General features: G+C 42.0%; 1 protein-coding gene across 1 annotated transcript in view; it reads right to left on the bottom strand.

Moving 5' to 3' along the window:
• Positions 1-23,727, bottom strand: part of LOC308655317 (retinal-specific phospholipid-transporting ATPase ABCA4) — a 159,672-nt gene that overhangs the window by 105,026 nt on the left and 30,919 nt on the right. Inside the window, exons 7-13 of the mRNA XM_081305329.1 lie at positions 12,681-12,770; positions 9,768-10,008; positions 8,612-8,751; positions 7,890-8,006; positions 6,499-6,696; positions 2,035-2,240; positions 1,417-1,593 (exon numbers count right to left, since the gene is read on the bottom strand). Of these exons, the coding sequence (XP_081161455.1) occupies positions 1,417-1,593; positions 2,035-2,240; positions 6,499-6,696; positions 7,890-8,006; positions 8,612-8,751; positions 9,768-10,008; positions 12,681-12,770 (1,169 nt within the window). The remainder of the gene's footprint in view (positions 1-1,416; positions 1,594-2,034; positions 2,241-6,498; positions 6,697-7,889; positions 8,007-8,611; positions 8,752-9,767; positions 10,009-12,680; positions 12,771-23,727) is intronic.

Genomic DNA, 23,727 nt, shown 5'->3' with positions numbered 1-23,727 from the left:
CCAAACCCACACTAACTGTAGAACAGCCTCTGTTATCTCACTGGTTTTCCACAGAGCTGAGGCTGGAGAACTGATTGGACTAGAATGTTGAGAGAGGGCTTCCTGTGTTCCATACTTGGCTTCTCCAGCTGGCAGTTTGACTCTTACTTTCTTCAAGGCTGTTCATGCTTCTCTCTTTCCTGAACCCCAGAGATACACACATCCTCTGGTGAACTTCTCAATCTCCCTCCCCCAACCCTTGGAGTTGAATCCACAAACCAACTGTAGTTTTGTACTGTTGTCCTGGAAATGTTTCTGACCCCATCTGCCAGGATCAATGTGTCCTCCCATCTCCTCTCCAGCTTTTTCTCACTCTCTATCACCCTCTAATTCTATGTTCAGCAAAACAGTATAGACATGACAGGCCTGGGGATTGAGGGGGCCAGGGGAGGAGACTGGCACATCCAATGCATTCCTCCTCATTTTCATTAAGCATACATTGTGGGAATGTTAATTAGGGAAACAGCTTCATTACTCTGAGGCTCCTAGGAGCCAGACCTACTTGCTATGCAGAATCCAAATCTTCTGATTTGGCAATCAGTGGGCAAACACACTGACAAGAACCCACCTAACATAGGTGGTGGGAAATTTGGATACCCTTCATATCTCCTTCCCCAAACTCACTTCCAAGGCTTTACGTTTCACCTTCTCTTTTGCACTTCCAACATCAGCTCTTTCCCTACTTCCTTCACTTTCTCCTTTACCCTTGCCTGGAGCTGGGGGCCAGCTCAGTCACAGTTCTATTCTCTTTAATCTGGACCCAGTCCCCAGGGTTTTCTCTGAAGATACTGAATCTTTGGGAGCACCCACCTGTGGAAGGCCAACCTTAGGGGTGACTGAGTTACACTCCCCAGCTGGGTGCTGAGGTGCTCAGTCACAGAAATGGGTGTGTCTTGCTACAGCCCCATGGGTGAAGCTATGCTCACCTGTTCCTTTGTAATATAACCCCTTGCCCTGTTTAGGATAGAATCTTCCATGGAAGTGCCTTGTGTGTGTCCCCTTCTCTTACTGTGCCCATGGGTGTGGCCTACCCAGGTGTCAGTCAACCTGCTGACAGTGGACATCATGAAGATAGACACAGCCCCCTGAAACCTGACCCCTTGCCTCATTTGAATAGCTTCTCCTCAATAAAAGGGGTCAGCACATGCTCTCTCTCTCTCTCTTTCTGCAGACCCTTAAGGTCAGAGGAGCCGTCACAACGACCCCAAAGAAAAAGGTATTTGTGTCTCTTGTGTGGTTATTTTGTGCAGCCCAGTCAGCCCAGTTTAACTAGAGTGACCCCTGAGCCTTTTAGTCGCAAGAACAGAAACCCGGCACCCACCCAACCCTAGAACCCACTAGCTTTTCAAGGAGGAGGATGGGCCGCCTGGGACTCACGAGTCATCTACGAAGCAGGGGTAAGGCATTTGCTGGAGATAGACTCCTACTGGAACTTCCACCTGGGCCTGACTCCTTGTGATCCCCTGCTCAACCATGTCCTGCAGATAGGCAAAGCCTCCCCAGATGTACCGGAAATCTTCCACAGGATCTGCCCTGGGGCCAGAATCCCAGTACCTAAGAAGACATAGGAGGGAGAAACCGAGGATGTGACTAGGAATGGGCAGCTTACCCACTGCCCATGCACAAGTGACTCAGGACTCACTCTCTGAATATCTTTCTCCTAAATGTTCCCAAACTATTCAGTTTTGCTTTCTAGGTCACAGTTTAAGTCCCAAAGCTGTGAGCCACATCAAGACTCTGTAATCACTTTTGTTCAAGGACTCTACGTTTTTTTTTGTGTGTGTGTGGTGCTGGCGATTGAACCCAGGGCCTTGTACATGCAAGGCAAGCACTCTACCAACTGAGCTACATCCCCAACCCTCAAGGACTCACCTTTGAGCTGTACAAACATATCTTATTTTCTCTTGCATACCAATTGTATTTATTTGTAGACCGAGTCCAGCCTCAATTCCACTGACTTTGGAAGATCCCACTGAGCCCTGCCTGAAATGTTACCTGTCTTTGATCTTATTGGTTTTCTCCACCACATCTATATCCATCCGGATCTTGTACTTCACATGGGGTGGTAGGGAGCTGGTCCAGGGATACATGTCGGGGAATACCACAGCAGCCCAGAATCTGTTTTCCTCCAGCAGGGAGAGGGCTCTTTGGGAGAGCTGAATTTCATCATCATAGCTTTCAAACTTATCCAGGACCAGGCACTGCAGATAATCACAAGAGCCAAGGGACTTTGAGGAGCATCAGCTACAGAGACTCAAAAGACAGAGGATAAGCTGCTGCCACAGGAGATGAGTGAAAGGCAAAGAGACCTATAAACTGAACATTTTCTTAACTCTGGGTCTGGTGTTAATTTCTCAGTGTGTCTAAACATGGGGATTCCCAGGGGGCTTGCAAATGCTGACTTGCTCTTCTCCCTGAGGGTTGTACTGTCCAGCTGTTCAAGTTGTTAAAATATGCAAGTCCTCAGAATGACACAAATATGGCTCTCACTCCCTAGCATGGGGAGGCAAGGGAGTAGGGACATAGTGCACACAGGCTGCTCAGAAGATCAGAAAAGCCTGATGATAAAAGAGTTTTAAAGAGAAAGGGAGAGAGAAAGAGAGAGATTGATTCTGAGCATTGAACCTTCCCAACTCACTCCAAACACACAGGATTGACAGCTGAGCGATAAACTGGGAGGAGGAAAGAAAGAACAGACAGTGAAAATGATTTCACCTGAGAAATCATTTTCAATTACAGTTTGATGACAAGAAACACCAACAGAGGGGTTTCCTTCATATGTCTATTTTCTCCTCCTGGAAGAGAGAAAAAAATGTATCCACAAAAGAGCAAACCTCAGAATTTCTTTGAGTTTGACTGCGAGAGTTTGCTCACTTGTACAGACTATTAAAACATGTTTATTGTTTGGAATTGGTTTTTTTCCCCTAACCATTTGTTCCTATAATACTTTTGGGGTACTAGTGTTCGTATTTCTTTCTTAGAACACACAAGAGGTCACATGGCCTTGTCATGATGAATTTCTTCCTGAGAATATGTTATGTTCCAGACACTCTCTGATTACTGGACTCAATGGGATGTTCAGTACGGAGGCCCTCACCTTAAGGAAGGGATTTTAGCCCTTCTAGCAATTGAAAAGTATCTATTAAATCACTGTCACTTTCTATATAGACAAAAGGCTTAAAGATTTGAGCTTGGTTCTCAAAGTTTCTATTCAATATCATAATCAGTGCCACCTTGATTTGAGTGACATCATTCTCAAAAGTTCATTTGCTTAATTTTCCTTAATAGATTATTTTTTCTTTTTTGGAACAGTCAGGGATACAGGAACAGAGGCTGGCATAGGAAGAAGTGTTCTGTTTTCTTTAGTACAAGCTCAATTACTGAATAAAGAGTCCCAGGCCGGCCCTTAATCCACCTATGCAGTGACACACTTGCTTCCCTGTCCTGGAGAGACCTTCAGAGTCACCAGGGAAGGATTTTCATGGACTTTCTGCTACTGAGGGATCCTCAGGGTGGGAGTAGAGGGATTGCCAAGTTCCTCCAGACTTTCCAAAACATAAGAACAAAACCAGAGCAATCCCTGGCAGATCACAGTGACTTTTTGCTTCTTCACCCAACTATCTTGTCTTTTTAGTTCCTTACTACCTTACTTTCCTCCTCCCCACCTCTAAGGTCAGAAAGATCAGAAACCACATTATCATACCTGCTGGAGTTCTTCCACCATCAAATTCCCTCTGAGGAATCCCTGGGGGAGGCCACTGACCTATGACCAGGTGGCCTTTACTCAGAGGCCCTGAGAATGTCCTAGTGGCAGGATATAATTAGCAGTTTCCTGATCTCATTTGTGGAAGGGGCTGATTTAGATGAGGTCTGTCTGATTGTATTTTGTTTAAAAGTTAACATTTATTAATTACTTATTATATGACAGGCTTTGTCTCAATTAGCTCTTTTAATTCTCAAAACAAGCCTGCTGGTTAAGTACTATTAATATCCCCATTTTATAGAGATGGAACCTGAGGAAAAAGTAGTAGAGATTTGAGCCTATGGAACATCAGGGTCTGGAGACTGAATTCTTAACTATTTGAGTAATTAATATTTATTAAGTATCTGTTGGATTCCTGGTGCTACATTAAGCATAAGCTACCTGTTTTTATTTTTTGAAAGCAATCCTTCAAGAAAATAAGACCTTTATATCAAGATACAAATAATCAAGTCAAAAAAAGTTAAGATGTATTCATTATAGGACCTCATGAAAACATTGTGAGAATGACTGAACTCTATTTTGCAAGAATAAAGGAATGGAGCCCCCTGTTTAGTCCTGCCTGGATCATAGCAGTTTGTGAATGGTGGTGGGCCTGGCTAGGGGTGTGGGATTAGCAGGTAGAGGCACTTTAAGAGGAGAGTGATGTCAATTAATTATGCCCAGGAATCCCAAGACTCCACAGATCTAACAGCTGTGTAAATATAGAGATTAGCAGGCCTCTTCCCAGGGCATTCTGAGTCAGTCAATTTAGGCTGGTGCCTAGGAATGTGTTTTATGAAAAGCACTCAAGGTCACTCTTGTTTTCAGATAACTTGAGAATGGCTTTGTAATTCCCTGAACTTTGATGCCGCTGCTGCAATGTTCGGCACCTTTTGAGAAATCACCTATGAAGTGTGTGCTAACACTTCCAGGGTCATGGAGAGGGAGGATCATATCCCTAGGGAACTCTTAGTGGCTGCAGGGCAGCAGGGAGTCCTCAAGGGCATCCAGAAAAGCACAGCCAGGTTCCTCCTCAGTAGGCAGTCTTCCTCAGGACCCACACATCTGAGATAGGAGGGTTGCTGGTTCCAGAGACTCTCAGTTCATTTCCTCCTTTATGGCTTAAACATCTACCTTCTGATGGTTTTAGATGACATCAGGCTCCAGAGCTCATTGATGGCAAGATCAGCCCTTAGATTGAGATATTCCCTGGAGATGTGAAGCTGAGAATTTGAAAATGACTCTAACTGAATTGGACAGGGGTCTGAAAGGTGTGAAGAGAGAGCCACAGAGTAAATGAAAGAGGAGTAAATGATTAAACCTATGTTAAAGCAGAAGGGACATTTGAGGACTGAGACGCAAAGAATGAATGAGTAGATGGAGAAAAGGGAAGAAGTCCCTTCAGGTTTTATTAGTTTTAGTGGTTTTTCTACCTCATTTTTCTTATTTTGGGGAAACACCCTCCCCCAGTTTATGGTAATCCTGTTCTTAGTAATGCTCCCCATGGTGGACATATAACCCAGGCCTCCTACTTGGAGTATACACACCTGAGGGGGACAGGGATAGTTATGGGAACCTGGCCAGAAGGGGAGTTCTCTGGGTACTGTTTGTGCTGTGGGGAAGCCATTCCCTCTTTCTGTGGAATTTTTGGTGTAAGAATGACCATTGAGGATTGCCAGAAGCTGAGCCGCCTCCAATGGAGAGGCACTGGCCAAGTGCTTTGGGAATTGCATCATTAAGATTTTAAATGAGGGAGTGATGCAAACAGATGTGCATCTGGAATGTAGCTCTGGTGTCAGTGTGAAGAAATGCTTGAGCCAGCAGAGACAGGACTCTGGAATCCAGGGCAGCCATGAGCTAGCACAGAGACGACAAGGCTTCTAATCCTCAGAGATCCCAGAAAACAGAGACAGAATTGAGAGATATTTAGGAGGTGGAGGAGACAAAGCTCAGGCGACATTGAAGCCAGGGACAATCAGATTTGGATTCTGCTCCACACTCCTAAAAGCTTTTGGATCTTATTCAACATCCTTAGCCTTCGGCTTCTGGATCTGTAAACTGGAAGTGATAATGCAGGGCACTTTATGGAGCCGTGAGGATTCTAGGAGGCTACTATAGGCAAAAGCATGAAGCACATTGTTCAGCATGGAGTAACACTCAAGAAAAGACTGCTCTCAGATGGAGATGAAGAAGGAAGAAAATTAAGTGTGATTCTAAAATACTGAGCTTGAGAATTTGAGCAAATGTTGATGATGCTAATCAGGACAGGAAATGCAGAAGGATAGGTTTGATAGGGAGGGAGATGAGTTTGTTTCTTTAACTTCTTGAGTCTCATATGCTTGTAGACTGGTGGGGAAGAAGCTGCCAGCAAGCAGCTAGCCTCAGGACTTCAGGTTTGGTGGACCCTGGTCAATAGATGGTCAGTGCAGCCATGGTAGACAGGACAGATACAGGATAGATACAAGGGAGAAAGAGCCAGTCAAGGAGTCACAGAGCACTTAGGAAGCAGGAGATGTAAAAAGGAAATCTTTTTAAGTGTGGAGAAGGTATTAGATAGAGGTCAGCATCTGTTGGGCCATGAGAATTTTCGTTTCTTCACTAAGGAAAATGAAAGCTTAAACCCAAGACCATTTGACTGGTTAAGGGATCTCTGGTTCCACTCATAGGGCTGTCTTCAAGGGTCCCACTGAGACCCTTAGGTGGCCTGCTTCACTTACCTCCAGGTACTGATTAACCAGGCGGAGGGAACGGTCAGTGATATTAAATATGTCTCTCCAGTCAAAGTTGGTCATGCCATCAGCCCGATTCTCTGGAGGACCCTTATAGAGGAAGTTCAGCAGGACCTCAGCAGTGATACCTTCTTCACCAACATGTCTATTCAAAAAGTCTTTTACAGTTGGGTGTTCCAGGGTGTCCTTGGGAAGAACAAATACAGTCATAGAGGGGCTGGGATTGTGGCTCAGCGGTAGAGCGCTTGCCTAGCATGTGCGGAGCCCTGGGTTCGATCCTCAGCACCACATAAAACATAAAATAAAATGAACATATTGTGTCCAGTTACAACTAAAAAATAAATATTAAAAAAATGCGTTAAAAATATTGTCATAGAAATTCTGTAGGATATTTGGACTTGTTCTTACATCATTTCTAAATTTTAATGATTTGGGATAGAGACTGTAAGGCTCCCTAAAAAGCTAATTACAAGGTCCCATAACCCAACAGATACTGACCTCTAATTAATTACAAGATACACCTACTTCTATCCCATTTTCCCCAAACACATGGGCCCCTACAATGGAGAGATTACACATGTGGGATGCAGTAGACATAAAAGGTGGAGAATGTAAAATGATATAGAGAAAGTTTTCCTTTTTAATTTTAATATTTAGAATTATTTATTTATTTTGATACTAGGGATTGAACCCAGGGTTGCTTTACCACTGAGCTACCTCCCCAGCCCTTTCTTTTGTTTCTGACCCAGGGTCTCTCCAAATTGCTGAGGCTGGCCTCAAATGTGTGATCCTTCTGCCTCAGCCTCCAGAGTTGCTGGAATTACAAGTGTGTACCCTACTGTACCCAGCTTTCCTTTTAAATTTTTTATAGGTTTTTTTGTTATCGTTTCATTATCTCTGCTATACAGAACTCCTTTTTCTTTTGGTTGCGATTGTTTGTTTGTTTTTGAAACAGGGTCTCACTATGTTGCCCAGGCTGGCCTTAAATTCCCAGTCTTCAGTGATCCTTCTGCCTTAGCTTTTCAGTAGCTGGGACTATAGGTGTGTTGCCACGCCCAACTATAGAATCTTTGTCTCTTGACTTTGCAAGGCCACAAATGGGATCAGACAAACACACTCAACCATTTTTGCAGTAATAGAGTTGGCCCCTTAGGGAGATGCCCATTCAAATCTGAGGCCCTCAAGTGAATTCATAAAAGCAAGAAACTCAGGAAGCCATAGGTCTTGTGGTATCTTTTAGATTTCCCCCAGAACTTGAGAAACACAATTCCTATTTAAAGTCAGTGAATCCACTTGGCAATAGCTTCCAGAACCGGTGATTTCCTGTGAGAAGGAAACCGCCTCCCCCTTCTCCACCCTCTAGTGCAAGCCATCCTTACTCTGATCATAGTCATCTGTGTGCTGCTTTCAAAGAAATACCAGATCTGGGGTCCTACTTCCTCCCAGGCTTTGACCAGCTTCCTGAGACGTGCTAGTTCTTCAAAAGTTGAGTTGGCCTAAAACCAGATAGGGAAAGAAGCAAGAGTGAAGAGAAAAAAGTGAGAAAGGACCTTTGGTTGTATCTTTCTTGCCCTGTTGTAACCCTTAATGTTTGGGAAAGTTTTTCCATGGTAATGCTTTCCCCCCCCCCCCAATCTATTGATATTTCCTAGGACATGACAATTTCCCAGCCTTCCAGAATCTAATTTGTTAGTATCTCAGAGGTACATGTAACACTGATGCTATTATTGTCTCAGATCCTCATTAAAACTATATTGAGACTCCTAGTGAACAAATACTCTTCCTCCCTATCTTTGATATTTCCAGGAAGCCAGAATTCAGAAAATTGTGAATCTGTCCAATTAGGGATGTAATTCAAGCATCAGGGAGGAAAACCTTATTGTAGGCTGCATAGGGAGTGAGGACCAGGCAGGGGCAGGGAAGCAAGGCATTCCTATGATGGCTGTAGATGGGGGAGAAAATCCAGGAGTCCACTAGCAAAAAACAAATACAGTACTCACTGGGAGGAGAGCCTGCAGGTATATCCCCTCCCCCTTTACACACACAGACGCTTACACTGGAGGTCCGTGTATGAGAGACAGGACCAGCTGTGGGATCTTACGTTCTTTAGTATCCTTTGTGCTGCAGGGGAGTCAGGAGTAAAGAGGATTTTTCCCATCAGTAAGGGCTTTGCTGCCCTCCAGGCTATTTTGGTTAAAGGGTTTGACTCCAGGCTCTGGATCAATGCATTACAAAAGGCGGCTGCCAGAAGAGAAGAAACAATTTTTTTTTTTTAGAAAGTCCCTTTTTCTTATTACTAAACATGGATATTACTGCATCCAAATCACACGTGTCATTCAATTTCACCCTGGATGATTTGAGGAATAACCCAAATTAGTAGGCTGTACCCCACCAAGAGGAAGCTCATTAGTTCCTAACAAAATGCCACACTGCTTCTAGATTTTCCCTGTAGTTTATTCTGGTAGAAGGAAGTGGCTGAGAAGCCTGCTTGGGATTTCTGCAAGGAGCAGAGGCCAACCTCAGATGAAAGGGAGTGAAAGGCCAAACAGGTCCCCCTTGGAACCTCAGCTTTAGCCTCAATGATTTCCTTTCAATCAACACCTTCCCTTCTTTTTTTTTATGTAGCTATCTCAGGGCTCTTGTCTTTCAATTTTTAACTAAAGGGTCAACCATCTGCATTTCTTCCCCATTCCACCATGCTTTACCCTAGGAGACAATAATGATGATGATGATGATGATGATGATGATAATAATAATAATAAGTAGTAGTAGTAGTAGTAGTAGTAGGGAAGGTGACTTGCCATTGGAATGTATTTGAGTACCCCACACACAGATTTTCATTGCTTTACGTTTATAAAACAACAAAACCAAAAAATGTCCCCAGCTAAGTTGACTTTCCAGGTGTCATCTGAGCTTAGCTTTTCTTTCAACTCTGGGTTGACTCCTCATTTATCATTCTCTCTTTCTCTAGAGCCTAACCCAAGTTCAATTATATCAGTGGGAAATGTCCCCTTTGTTACCTTTCCAAGTGGGCCTCAGTGCTTTCCATGGATCATATCCAGAATATTTATTTATTTCTGAGCACCACTCTCTTTCTACAATGGGAAGTAGACTTTCTGGGAAAAGTCTGTTTGCCCAATGCCACAAAACAACACCAAGGGAGAGTCAGTCCCAGGACTGGTTTCATTTGAAAGTGTTAAACCATCATCTTAACCAACATCATAGGTTGATTTGGGCACAAAAGTCAGAAAACTTACTTGTTCCTTTGTCATAAGAATAGAGAGGATCTTTCCTGGTAGAGTCGATCCCTAGGAAGGCCTTGTAGTTATTGTCTTCATACCAGTTGAAGGAGAACACCCGAGAGCCCCCTCCCTCTGGGTACCCACACAGAAGGTCCGACAGGCTGCTCATCAGCTGTGTGAAGGTCTGTGGACCGCCATTCTGCAGGAGAGGTCTGGTCACCCACAGCAGGTCTTGAACACTTGGCTGATGGATAAACTAGGGCAAGGGGAAGCTCTGAGTATATTAAAGCAGCAAGAATCAAGACTTCTATATATATATTTGACTTTCACATTTAAAAGAAAACATCTATATTGTCAGCTATCCAGTTGTAAAAATGAAGAACAAAACCTACTGCCATCGACTTAGGGACTGGGAGAAAAGGACGAACCTTAAAAAAAAAAATCAAAGAGTGAGCATCAGATAACAACCCTTTCTGAAACTTTAATGGCATCTCATAAATCTTGGCTTTCCCTAGCCAGATAACGACCCTCTCTGAGGCTCTAATTGCCTTCCTTCATAAATTCTGATGTCAGAGCCAGCAAAAAATATGAACTAGCCTTTGTGTTATGCTTATCATAATTTTGTTATCTGTGAGATCCTCTGTGTAACTTTCTGGGCCATAAAGCTGGCTTCTAGAAAGCTTGGTGCTATTTTTGGCTCCCGTGGTTTTTGCTAGGAGAGGCAGCCCGGCTGGTTAAAATAATAAGCTTGCCTTAATTTTATTTTAATTGGAGTCAATGGTCTTTTCTTTGCTTCATGGTCTAACAAGATCATTTTAATATTTCCTCTCTATATATTTGGATGCCTAGGGAATATGTCCTTGGGGAAATGCAGAGATTATTTTGCTGTAAACTACTTCCTGGGTTCTTTCAACTCAATTACATGAGGATGCTGGGGGGAAATTGAGAAATAAAATAATGGGGAATGCTTCTATTCTAGAAAGACAAGGTCAGGGTGGATTTCTTTGGCTAAATAGTTTAGAATTTATTTCCCTATATTTGGAAAATTATTTTTTATTGGCTTAATTTTATCAAATGTGAACTCTTCCATTTACGTGAAATTTGTGATTTGTGATTTATGTGTGTGTTTTAAGATTTGAGGAACTGGGGCTGGGAATGTGGCTCAGGCGGTAGCGCGCTCGTCTGGCATGCGTGCGGCCCGGGTTCAATCCTCAGCACCACATACCAACAAGGATGTTGTGTCCGCCGAGAACTAAATAAATAAATAAATATTAAAAATTCTCTCTCTCTCTCTCTCTCTCTCTCTCTCTCCTCTCTCACTCTCTCTTTGAAAACAAAAAGATTTGAGGAACTGGATTAAGTCTCCATTCTTGGAAGAACACTTTTCAAATTCTGCAACAACTAAGAAGAGCTTGATGCCTTTTGTCCATGTGGGGGTCATTGCACTTGCTAGCCTTGTCCTTTGAAGTTAGATCTGGGATACTGAGAACTGCCAAAGTTGCCAATGCTTTGGTTCCCATGAGGCCATCTGGCTTTGCTTTAGGGGCAAATACAAATTAAAAAATGCTGCTTTTATTCCCCAAACTCACCTTATTAGTTATTTAAAAGGCACTTGGGAATTTAAAAAAACATTAGGACTCAATCAGGTAAGATGGAAAACATTCCCTTACTGCAATAAGTGGTATTTCTCTGTCATCCCTCTCTTTGTCCACATACCATACTTGCCATGTGAATTTCACACATGAGTCATGACTATAATTACATACTATGCTTCAATAATAAAGATAGAATCTCAAATTGCTTCAACAACAGTGAGTCTCATGACAATCTTGGAAGGGGTTATGTTGCTCATTTAACCAAAGCACTCAGAAATGAAGGGGGTGTTCTAAGGTCAAATGGTCTAATATTAATTAATATAAACCAGGCCATCTGCTTCAGCCTAATTCACAAAAGCTAAGACTTGCTATCTAGACAGGCAAAGAATCTTCGAAGACACACACACAGAATTAAGATTGTTGATATGCTTTGGGAAGTTTTTTACATTCTCTGTCAACTTCAACTTTATTATATTGATATGAATTTTTCAAATGCTATGAAGGAAAGAATGTTAAAGACTCCTACAGCATCAAGTGGCCATCAGTACAATGGGCCCATCTTCAACTCAGCCACAGTATTGCTCCTACTCTGCCCAAGTTGAGTTTAGTTTTATAAAAAACAGATTCTAACCTTGCAATTTTCCAAGTTGTCTGAGCCTAAGTCAGCTGGGAATACTGAAAAAAGAAAACCATGTTTCACAGTTTGCATTCTTTTATAATAATCATATCTAAGAATTGCTTATTTTATATCTCTCTTCCCTGTTGATGTATGTTCCATGGGGCAACAACTGTGTTTGTCTATTCATCACTATATCTCCAGCTTCAACCAACTACTGAGTGAAAGAATCAGGTGTTAATTACAATGTACACATATTTTATAAATAACACAAAAAGTCACTTATTTGGGGAATAAATGAGTAGATATTGGTAAAGCACTTAAGAGTAAAGCTGATAAGTACCATATAAGGATCTGTTACTATTCTTATATATATATTCATGTAGATCTTAAGATCATAAAAGAAAAATGGACCATCTCAGTACTGGAAAAACTTAGATTTAATGGTAAGTTCTCTGAGGATTTGTGCCAGACCAGGCAAATTACTTATTTCCGGAGGTATTTCTTTCCAGGTGGAGAATCATAAGGATAATTCTTTTCTTTTTACATACTACGTAGGAGCAGACAATTTAAGATATGAACAGATCCTCTGAAGTTGCTAGAGGAAAAGAACAAATGTATTCACTTTGAATAGGAGTGAAGTGCCATTATTTGTTATACTAAGTATGTTAAAATTGCATAAAAAGAAATTAAAATTACCAGCATCAGGCTACTTACTCCTTGAATTCTTGGAGATATATCAGATACTATTTTTCCCCAGGATCTCAGGTTGATGCCTTTAGAATTGCTGTCTAGGAGTGTGGGAAGCTGTAATTAACAGGACAAAAAAAATTAAAATATGTATGTAGTTGTATATACATATATTCGTACTCTCTGATCCTCTGTGTGCTTATAAATGATTCCTTTCCCTCTTTCTGATTGCAGAAATTTTCTGTTAGATTGCTCTCTGTTATGGTTTAGATGTGTTATCCCCCAATAGCTCATGTGTGAGACAATGCAAGAAGGTTCAGAGAAGAAATGATTGGATTACAAGAGCCTTGACCCAGCCAATAAATTATTCCCCTGATAGGAATTAATTAAGTGGTAACTGAAGTGATAGGGTGTGGCTGGAGGAAGTGGGCATTGAGGGCATGGCTTTGGGCATATATTTGTATATGGCAAATGGAGTCTTTCTCCTTCTCTGCTTTCTGATCATCATATGAGCTACTTCCCTCTGCCACACTCTTCCACCATATTATTCAGCCTCATCTCAAACCCCAAGGGATATAGCCTGCTGTTTATGGGTTAAGATCTTTGAAACTGTGAGCCCTCAAATAAACTTCTCCTCTTCTACAGTTGTTCTGGTCAGATCTTTTATTCACAGCAGTGAAAAAGCTGACCAAAACACTCTTGGAAATAGAATTCTTTAATTGAGAAAAATGACAGGCACTAGTTGCAAACTTCCCTGCTGAGATAGTCACTCATATTTTCATAATGACAATACACCCATGAAACAGTGAATACTGGTTTAGTGACACCAAGTGACACCAAGGAAAGCAGAACACAGATGCTGGCGTGTGAGGAAGGCTGCTGTGGAGACAGCCACATTTCAACCTTAGGGCTTTATAGACATAGCCAGGTGCCTTCTTCAGTCATATTTTCCCTTCCCCCTTGTATTGTTTTCCTGTTGGTGTCCTTGGTTCAACACTATTCCATCATGGAAGATTCCACCAGGTACATCACTTTGCTTTGAAAGCTAGTATTGGCAGGAATCAGAGAGAAGCTCCTTGCCAGTTCTCTAGGTGAGAACATTGTTCAGGTAACCCAAGCCCACTGGACAACTCAGACCTGTTTTTGCATTTTCCATTTTGATAGGGAAGGTGGAAGCCCTCAAATTTGCTGTCTCTAAGCCCCAGAGTCTGAAGTGAACACCATTTTTTCAAAACCAAGTTCAAGTCCTGATGGACATTATCCTTCAGTTTCAGAACTGATTGAATCACTGATACCTTATGAGAGTATTTTAGGAAGCTGAAGCAGTGGCGTACACCTGTAATCCCAGCAACTTGGGAGGCTGATACAGGCAGATTGCCAAATTTGAGGCCACCCTGAGCAATTTAGTTAGATCCTATCTCAAAATTAAAAAATAAAAATGATTGGGGACGTAACTCAGTGATAGAGTGCCCTTGGGTTCAGTACTGGGGGCAAGGGAAATTCTTTCAGAACTGAGTTCTTGAATTATCAAATTCAAGAGTGTGCCTTGAGTAATAAAACCTTGACTTGTAATTCTCATTCAAGTGTTGTAGACCACAAGCCACAAGCCTTGGCTTTTTATCTGCCAGTGAGGTTCTGTTGAATGATGGCAGCAGCACCAGTTGAGCTTGCAGCAAAGCTGAGAAGCAGGTGGAATTAGGTATTGACCACCAGATCCCCATTTTTGTCCCCTTTCCTCCCTGCTATAGGTGCAAGAGCCCTAGTATTCTCTCTGATCCTGAAACCATGAAATAAATTTAGGTACACTCAGCAGACATTAGCATTTCAGGCTTATTTTCTAACTATAAAATAAAATAATTTATTATGCATGAAAAATGTAAAACTGACCTGACAGGGGAGGAATATTCCAGAGGAAGCAGCTGTAAAGCTGCCATTGCTGCCACACCACTGAGAAGCATCTTTACCCTGAGCACAGGGCCTATGCATTGGTCTTGCCAGGAATTCTTTTTAAATTCCTTGAAAATAACTTCAGTGTCTCTGGGAAGAGCACTTTGGATCCTATTTTTCCTGTAAGGGCTGAGTGAAGTGAGTAGGAAGGGACTAAGCAAACAGGTAAAAATGTGTGATGATGGAAAGTTACCACAAGCCCTGGGGACCCTCTCTCCTGACTATCTTCCTAGATTATTAGATATATAAAAGGATGGAAGGGACCTATAAATACAATGTCATGTTTTTTTTTTTATTCTGATCTGGAAAATCCAGGTGTAATAATGGAGTAAGTAGACACGGACCACACACTGGACAACACTGAGGAAATATTAAATTTTTTTGGGTGTGATCCTAGCATTGCAGTTTTGTTAAGACAAATAAGACCATCTCTGCTAAAGATAATTATAAAGCATGTACTGGTGAAATGCTATGTTGTCTATGATTTACTGCAAAAAAGTTTAGGGGTTAAAAAAAAGGAGAGAACCATCAAAATAAGAACTAAGCCAAGTGTTGATACTACTTCATGCTGGGTGATGGGTACACGGGCTTCGTTATATCATTCACTCTATTTTTATACTTATTTCTAGAAATAAAATGTTCAGATAATAAGAAAAAAGTTTTCCCAGGCAAAAATAAATTATTGAATAAATGGATACTAAGTAAATACTTTCCCTATCTTACATATTTTTTTCCTTCCCCACTAAGACTGCTTTTGTTCATTTCTCCTCTAGAATACTCCATCAGAATAACCTTCTTGGGGGCTAGGGTTGTGGCTCAGAGGCAGAGTGCTTGCCTGGCATGTGTGAGGTACTGGGTTCAATTCAGAGCACCACATATAAATAAGTAAAATAAAGGTTCATTGACAATTAAAAAAATTTAAGAAAAAAAAAAGAATAACCTTCTTGCTGGTTCCCTTGCATCTAGTCTCCTTCCTTTCCATGTATCTTCCACACTGTAGTCCGAGTTACCTAAAAGGCCTATCTAATTGTGCTACTTGCACTGATCAGAAATCTTCCATGGCTCTCTACTCTCCCCAGGAGAGAAGGTCAGTAACAGTGCTGGATACACATGGCCTCTCTAGCCTTCTTGTACTGGGAATTAAACCCAGGGATATTTAACCACTGAGCCCCTTTTTGTTTTATTTTGAGTCAGGTCTTGCTGAGTTGCTTAGGGTCTCACTAATTTTCTGGGGCTGGCTTTGAATTTGGGATCCTCCTGGCTTAGCCTCCCGAGCTGCTAGGATTGCAGACGTGTACCACCATGCCTGGCTCTCCAGCCCTCTTACCTGCCTCTCCTCCACTAGGCCAGACTTCTGCCTCTCCTCACATATCTGTCTTTTGTATATCCCTGGGTTCTGTACTACATTTCCCTTCTTCCTTTGCCTGGCAGACTCCTATTCTTTCATTCCTAACACAACTAACTATGGGAAAGACAGTTGTCCCCCAGGTAGCTTTAGATGTTCCTTTTCCATGCCTCTTTGCACCTTGTCCTATAAGTTCCCTGAAGGTGACTTGTTGATTTTCCTCCTTACTTTATTCAGCAGTGGTGATTATTCTTTTGTTTACCTCTCATCTGTCTCTCTTGCAAGACTCTAAGCCTCATGTAGAAAGGAACTGTGTCTATGTGTTCAGCTCACAGTAGTTACTCAAAAAATATGATAAATAAGTGAATGCTCTTATTAGAGCAAAAAACAAATTTATTATAATTGTTTTCATACCTGTAGCCTGTGAAATGGTATGTTTCTTAAGGATAAGAATCTTACTTTTTTAAAAAATGAATTTTACTTTTATTTTTTAGTTGTAGATGACTTGTAATTCTCATTCAAGGGTTGTAGACCACAAGCCACAAGCCTTGGCTTTTTATCTGCCAGTGAGGTTCTGTTGAATGATGGCAGCAGCACCAGTTGAGCTTGCAGCAAAGCTGAGAAGCAGCTTTGTTTATGTATATGAGGTGCTAAGAATCAAACCCAGTGCTTCATACATTCTAGGCAAGCCCACTGAGTTACAAGCCCAGCCCAGGATTTAAAATTTTTATTTTTGTATTGCTTAAGTTTCGTATCCATTGCATTTTTCTGTAGCAGCTCAGGAAAAATTTGTGAATCATAAATCCCATATGCTAGGAGGTGGAATAAAGTTTGCCTTAGAGACTATGATACACTCATCTATGTCAGATTAAAGAAGTGTTCAGCAACACGTCTACTTTTAAGTTGCTTTTAAAGAAAAAGAGTAAATAAATTTTAGTATTTCATCTTTAAGTCAAATTCCCTTATGTTGATGTTCATTTATAAAGAGATATAGTGAAGAAGTAGTAATGACTTCCTGGAAATTCATAATTATTCAATTTTAATAATTCAAGAGAATAATTAAATTATTGCCCAGGGCCTCACTAATTTTCTGGGGCTGGCTTTGAATTTGGGATCCTCCTGGCTTAGCCTCCTGAGCTGCTAGGATTGCAGACGTGCACCAGGTAGTTCTGACTCTGATATGGAACACTTAGGTCTTTTTTTCACCTTTAAGATAACAAAAGTAATAGCTACTTACTTACAAGAAGTACAGGGTATAGCCTCCCTGCTATCTGCCCTACTCTTTACCCAAGAGCAATCACTGTGAAAAATAGGGTGTAGATTGTTTCAGAAGCAGCAGGCTCTTAACTTTATTATGCCTTTCTCCTGGTTGACAGTTCCACAGACCTGCACATTTTGACCACGGTTAGTAACCATATTAACTTCCATGCTAGGGTCTGTAGAATACCCTGGCCCAGATGGTGTTCTTTCTTTCTCCAAAGACTATCTGCTCATTCCAGGAATATAAAATCAGCACTCTCTTCTTCCATTCCAGATGTTGTAACAACATCCTACAAATGGGATAGCCTACAAACTACAGAAGTTTGTTTCTTATGGTTCTAGAGGCTAGGAAGTCCCGAAGTATGGTTCTGGCAGTTTTGGTGTCTGTGAGGGCCTGTTTTCTGGTTCTTTCTAGGTCTTATTGTGGTAGAAGAGGCAAGCTGGCTTTCTGGGGTCTCTTTTACTAGGATACTAATCCCAGTCCTGACCTCATTGCTTCCCAAAAGCCCAACCTCCTGAACCAGCGGCCACCATCTTGGACAGCGGAAGTAAACACCGCCACTCGCCGACAGATTGCAACAACAAACAGGTGTGTGTCACCCAGCTCAGCCCCCATACATAGGGGGATTTCGCTTAAAATCTCTCCTAGACTTTCAGGGGGAGGGACTATCAGAGTGAGCCTGCATAAAGACTAAAGGAGAGCTAGAGGCACCTGACCCTCAACCCGCCCCCCTCCCATCAGCGGCCAAAACAAAACCTGTCTAGCCAGCGCTGGGGAGGGGCAAGCAGAAAAAATCAAAACCATAGAGTGCTGGGGATCCCAAAAGCCAACGGTGTGACCCCGGAGATCCAGGCTGTCTGATTCGCGCGGCCTGCCCCGAGGCTACAGAAGGCGTGGCGCCCCAGAGAAGGGGTTAAATAGTCAGCAGGGAATTAAGTGGCTGCGACACGGTGGTATCCCACCAGCTAAACCCAAGCCCGCACTGACCCCCGGGCTGAGTTCGGGATTGTTGGCGGGGACGGAAGCGGTACAGCCCCACCCCCCACAAGGGACACTCCACTAAGGTAACCAGCGGCCACCATCTTGGACAGCGGAAGTAAACACCGCCACTCGCCGACAGATTGCAACAACAAACAGGTGTGTGTCACCCAGCTCAGCCCCCATACATAGGGGGATTTCGCTTAAAATCTCTCCTAGACTTTCAGGGGGAGGGACTATCAGAGTGAGCCTGCGTAAAGACTAAAGGAGAGCTAGAGGCACCTGACCCTCAACCCCCCCCCTCCCATCAGCGGCCAAAACAAAACCTGTCTAGCCAGCGCTGGGGAGGGGCAAGCAGAAAAAATCAAAACCATAGAGTGCTGGGGATCCCAAAAGCCAACGGTGTGACCCCGGAGATCCAGGCTGTCTGATTCGCGCAGCCTGCCCCGAGGCTACAGAAGGCGTGGCGCCCCAGAGAAGGGGTTAAATAGTCAGCAGGGAATTAAGTGACTGCGACACGGTGGTATCCCACCAGCCAAGCCCAAGCCCGCACTGACCCCCGGGCTGAGTTCGGGATTGTTGGCGGGGACGGAAGCGGTACAGCCCCACCCCCCACAAGGGACACTCCACTAAGGTAACCAGCGGCCACCATCTTGGACAGCGGAAGTAACCACCGCCACTCGCCGACAGATTGCAACAACAAACAGGTGTGTGTCACCCAGCTCAGCCCCCATACATAGGGGGATTTCGCTTAAAATCTCTCCTAGACTTTCAGGGGGAGGGACTATCAGAGTGAGCCTGCATAAAGACTAAAGGAGAGCTAGAGGCACCTGACCCTCAACCCCCCCCCCCCCATCAGCGGCCAAAAGAAAACCTGTCTAGCCAGCGCTGGGGAGGGGCAAGCAGAAAAAATCAAAACCATAGAGTGCTGGGGATCCCAAAAGCCAACGGTGTGACCCCGGAGATCCAGGCTGTCTGATTCGCGCGGCCTGCCCCGAGGCTACAGAAGGCGTGGCGCCCCAGAGAAGGGGTTAACGAGTCAGCAGGGAATTAAGTGTCTGCGACACGGTGGTATCCCACCAGCTAAGCCCAAGCCCGCACTGACCCCCGGGCTGAGTTCGGGATTGTTGGCGGGGACGGAAGCGGTACAGCCCCACCCCCCACAAGGGACACTCCACTAAGGTAACCAGCGGCCACCATCTTGGACAGCTGAAGTATCCACCGCCACTGTCCGACAGATTGCAACAACAAAACAGGCACAGAGTACAGTTTGAACTGCCGAGAATCATCACTGAGGGGAAATCTGGTCTAGCAGGAGAAACCAAGGCTAGCAGGAGAAACCAGGAGCCTAGAGGCAAGGCCCTCACGACTGGGCAGCTGTAAACTGCAGGCCCACCGGCGACAGTTCACCCACTGCCCGCGTAACTTGGCGGTAGGAGAACGCCCTCCCGTTGGTGACGGATCACCTGCCCGCGGCCTGTGATACTGGGCGGCTGGAGTCTACCCGCCTGCCACGACCGGGAGCTGAAACCACACAGAGACAGTCCAGTCACACCCCCCCATTAGGGCACCCCAGCAAGGAGACTGGGGCCCGTCATAGCAGAGTAGTGTCGTCACTGGAGCTCGAACGTCGGAATTCCTTCCCAGCGGAATCCACGTTAGCAGTCATACTTCAACAACACAAAGGAGAGACATCAGAGTAATACAGAAACAAAACAAATCTATAGAGGAGAGCAGAAACACGACAATCAAAAAGAGCTGGAAAGTAACGTGGACAACATGAGAAAACAAGGGAAAAAAGGATTACAAACAATGCAAGACTACTCAATTCTACAGGAGGACATAGAAACTTCAGAAACAGGTATAGGGAAAGAACTCAAGGCATACCTAACTCGAATGGAAAGGAATATTAGAGAAGACATGAGACAGCAAGTCCAAGAAATAAAAATATATTTTGAAAATGAATTAAACAAACAAATTCAAATGGCAAAGAACGAGCTCTACCAGGAGATAGAGATATTAAAAAAAAATCAAACAATAATCCTAGAATTCCAGGAAACTATAAACCAAATTAAAAACTCAAACGAGAATATTACAAATAGACTTGATCAAGTAGAAGTCAGAACATCAGATAATGAAGACAAAGTTTATCAACTTGAAAAGAATATAGTCAACACAGAAAAGATGCTTAATTCCCACGAGCAATCTATTCAAGAGATATGGGATGTCATAAAAAAACCAAATCTGAGAGTCATAGGGATAGAAGAAGGCACAGAGATTCAAACCAAAGGAATGGACAGCATATTAAATGAAATAATTCTAGAAAACTTCCCAGAGATGAAAGATGGAATGGATTGCCAAATCCTGGAAGCCTACAGGACCCCAAACATTCAAAACCATAATAGACCAACCCCAAGACATATAATTATGAAGATAGCCAACGTACAGAACAAGGAGAGAATATTAAAAGCTACGAGAGAAAAGAGGCAGATTACTTTCAGGGGTAAACCAATTAGGTTAACGACAGATTTCTCATCACAAACTTTGAAAGCGAGAAGATCCTGGAATAACGTATTTCAAACGCTGAAAAATAATGGATTCCAACCAAGAATACTATATCCAGCAAAATTGAGCTTCAAATTTGACAATGAAATTAAAATCTTTCACGATAAACAAAAGCTAAAAGAATTTGCAGCAAGAAAACCAGCTCTGCAAAGCATTTTGAACAAAACACTACAAGAAGAGGATGTGAAAAATAGTGCCCAAAACTAACAGCAGGAAGTATCTCAGTAAAGGGGGAGGAAAATAACCAAAAAGCAAAACTAACCAAACTAAAATAAATAAATAAAGAAGCATGACTGGAAATACAAATCATATCTCAATTGTAACCTTAAATGTTAATGGCCTAAACTCACCAATCAAGAGACATAGGCTAGTAAACTGGATCAAAAAAACAAATCCAACAATATGCTGCCTTCAAGAGACTCATATGATAGGAAAAGACATACACAGGCTGAAGGTAAAAGGTTGGGAAAAATCATACCACTCACATGGCCCTCAGAAGCAAGCAGGAGTGGCCATACTCATATCGAATAAAATCAACTTCAAACCTAAGTTAATCAAGAAGGACAAAGAAGGTCACTATATACTGTTAAAAGGAACCATCCACCAACAAGACATAACAATCATCAATTTGTATGCACCCAACAATGGAGCTGCAACGTTCATAAAACAAACTCTCCTCAAGTTCAAGAGTCAAATAGACCACAACACAATAATTATGGGTGACTTCAACACACCGCTCTCACCATTAGACAGATCCTCTAGACAAAAACTGAATAAAGAAACTATAAAACTCAACAGCACAATCAATAATCTAGACTTAACCGACATATATAGAATATATCAACCATCATCAAGTGGATACACGTTCTTCTCAGCAGCACATGGATCCTACTCAAAGATAGACCATATATTATGCCATAAGACAACTCTTAGTAAATATAAAGGCGTGGAGATAATACCATGCACCATATCTGACCATAATGGAATGAAATTGGAAATCAATGATAAGAGAAGGAAGGAAAAATCCTACATCACATGGAAAATGAACAATATGTTATTGAATGATCAATGGGTTATAGAAGACATAAAGGAGGAGATGAAAAAATTCTTAGAGTCAAATGATAACACAGACACAACATACCGGAATTTATGGGACACAATGAAAGCAGTTTTAAGAGGGAAATTCATTTCTTGGAGTTCTTACCTCAAAAAAAGAAAAAACCAACAAATAAATGAACTCACACAACACCTCAAAAATCTAGAAAAGGAAGAGCAAAACAACAGTAAATGTAGTAGAAGACAAGAAATAATTAAAATTAGAGCAGAAATCAATGAAATTGAAACAAAAGAAACCATTGAAAAAATAGATAAAACTAAAAGTTGGTTCTTTGAAAAAATAAATAAGATAGACAAGCCCTTAGCCACGCTAACGAAAAGAAGAAGAGAGAGAACTCAAATTACTAACATACGGGATGAAAAAGGCAATATCACAACAGACACTACAGAAATACAGAAGATAATTAGAAAGTATTTTGAAACCCTATATTCTAATAAAATAGAAGATAACGAAGATATCGATAAATTTCTTAAGGCATATGAATTGCCCAGATTGAGACAGGAAGACACACACAATTTAAACAGACCAATAACAAAAGAAGAAATAGAAGAAGCCATCAAAAGACTACCAACTAAGAAAAGCCCTGGACCAGATGGGTATACAGCGGAGTTCTATAAAACCTTCAAAGAAGAATTAATACCAATACTTTTCAAGCTATTTCAAGAAATAGAAAAAGAAGGAGCTCTTCCAAATTCATTCTATGAGGCCAACATCACTTTGATCCCAAAACCAGACAAAGATACTTCAAAGAAAGAAAACTACAGACCAATATCTCTAATGAACTTGGATGCAAAAATTCTCAATAAAATTCTGGCGAATCGAATACAAAAACATATCAGAAAACTTGTGCACCATGATCAAGTAGGATTCATTCCTGGGATGCAAGGATGGTTCAATATACGGAAATCAATAAATGCTATCCACCACATCAATAGACTTAAAGACAAGAACCACATGATCATCTCGATGGATGCAGAAAAAGCATTTGACAAAGTACAGCATCCCTTTATGTTCAAAACACTAGAAAAACTAGGGATAACAGGAACTTACCTCAACATTGTAAAAGCTATCTATGCTAAGCCTCAGGCTAGCATCATTCTGAATGGAGAAAAATTGAAGGCATTCCCTCTAAAATCTGGAACAAGACAGGGATGCCCTCTATCACCACTTCTATTCAATTTAGTTCTCGAAGTACTAGCCAGAGCAATTAGACAGACAAAAGAAATTAAAGGCATAAAAATAGGAAAAGAAGAAATTAAACTATCGCTATTTGCGGATGACATGATAATATACTTAACAGACCCAAAAGAGTCTACAAAGAAGCTGCTAGAGTTAATAAATGAATTCAGCAAAGTGGCAGGTTATAAAATCAACACGCATAAATCAAAGGCATTCCTATATATCAGCAACAAAACTTCTGAAATGGAAATAAGGAAAACCACTCCATTCACAATATCCTCAAAGAAAATAAGATACTTGGGTATCAACCTAACAAAAGAGGTGAAAGATTTATACAATGAAAACTACAGAACCCTAAAGAGAGAGATAGAAGAAGATCTCAGAAGATGGAAAAATGTACCCTGTTCATGGATAGGCAGAACTAACATCATCAAAATGGCGATATTACCCAAAGTTCTCTATAGGTTTAATGCGATGCCAATCAAAATACCAACGGCATTTCTTGTAGAAATAGACAAAGCAATCATGAAATTCATATGGAAAAACAAAAGACCCAGAATAGCAAAAGCAATTCTAAGCAGGAAGTGTGAATCTGGAGGTATAGCGATACCAGAGGTCAAACTGTACTACAAAGCAATAGTAACAAAAACAGCATGGTACTGGTACCAAAACAGGCGGGTGG

The sequence above is a fragment of the Spermophilus citellus genome, assembly GCF_964194105.1.
Source record: "Spermophilus citellus genome assembly, chromosome: 9".
In the NCBI taxonomy this organism is placed as follows: domain Eukaryota; kingdom Metazoa; phylum Chordata; class Mammalia; order Rodentia; family Sciuridae; genus Spermophilus; species Spermophilus citellus.
Note: the sequence above shows the minus strand (reverse complement) of the source record. Positions and strands in the feature narration are given on the sequence as shown.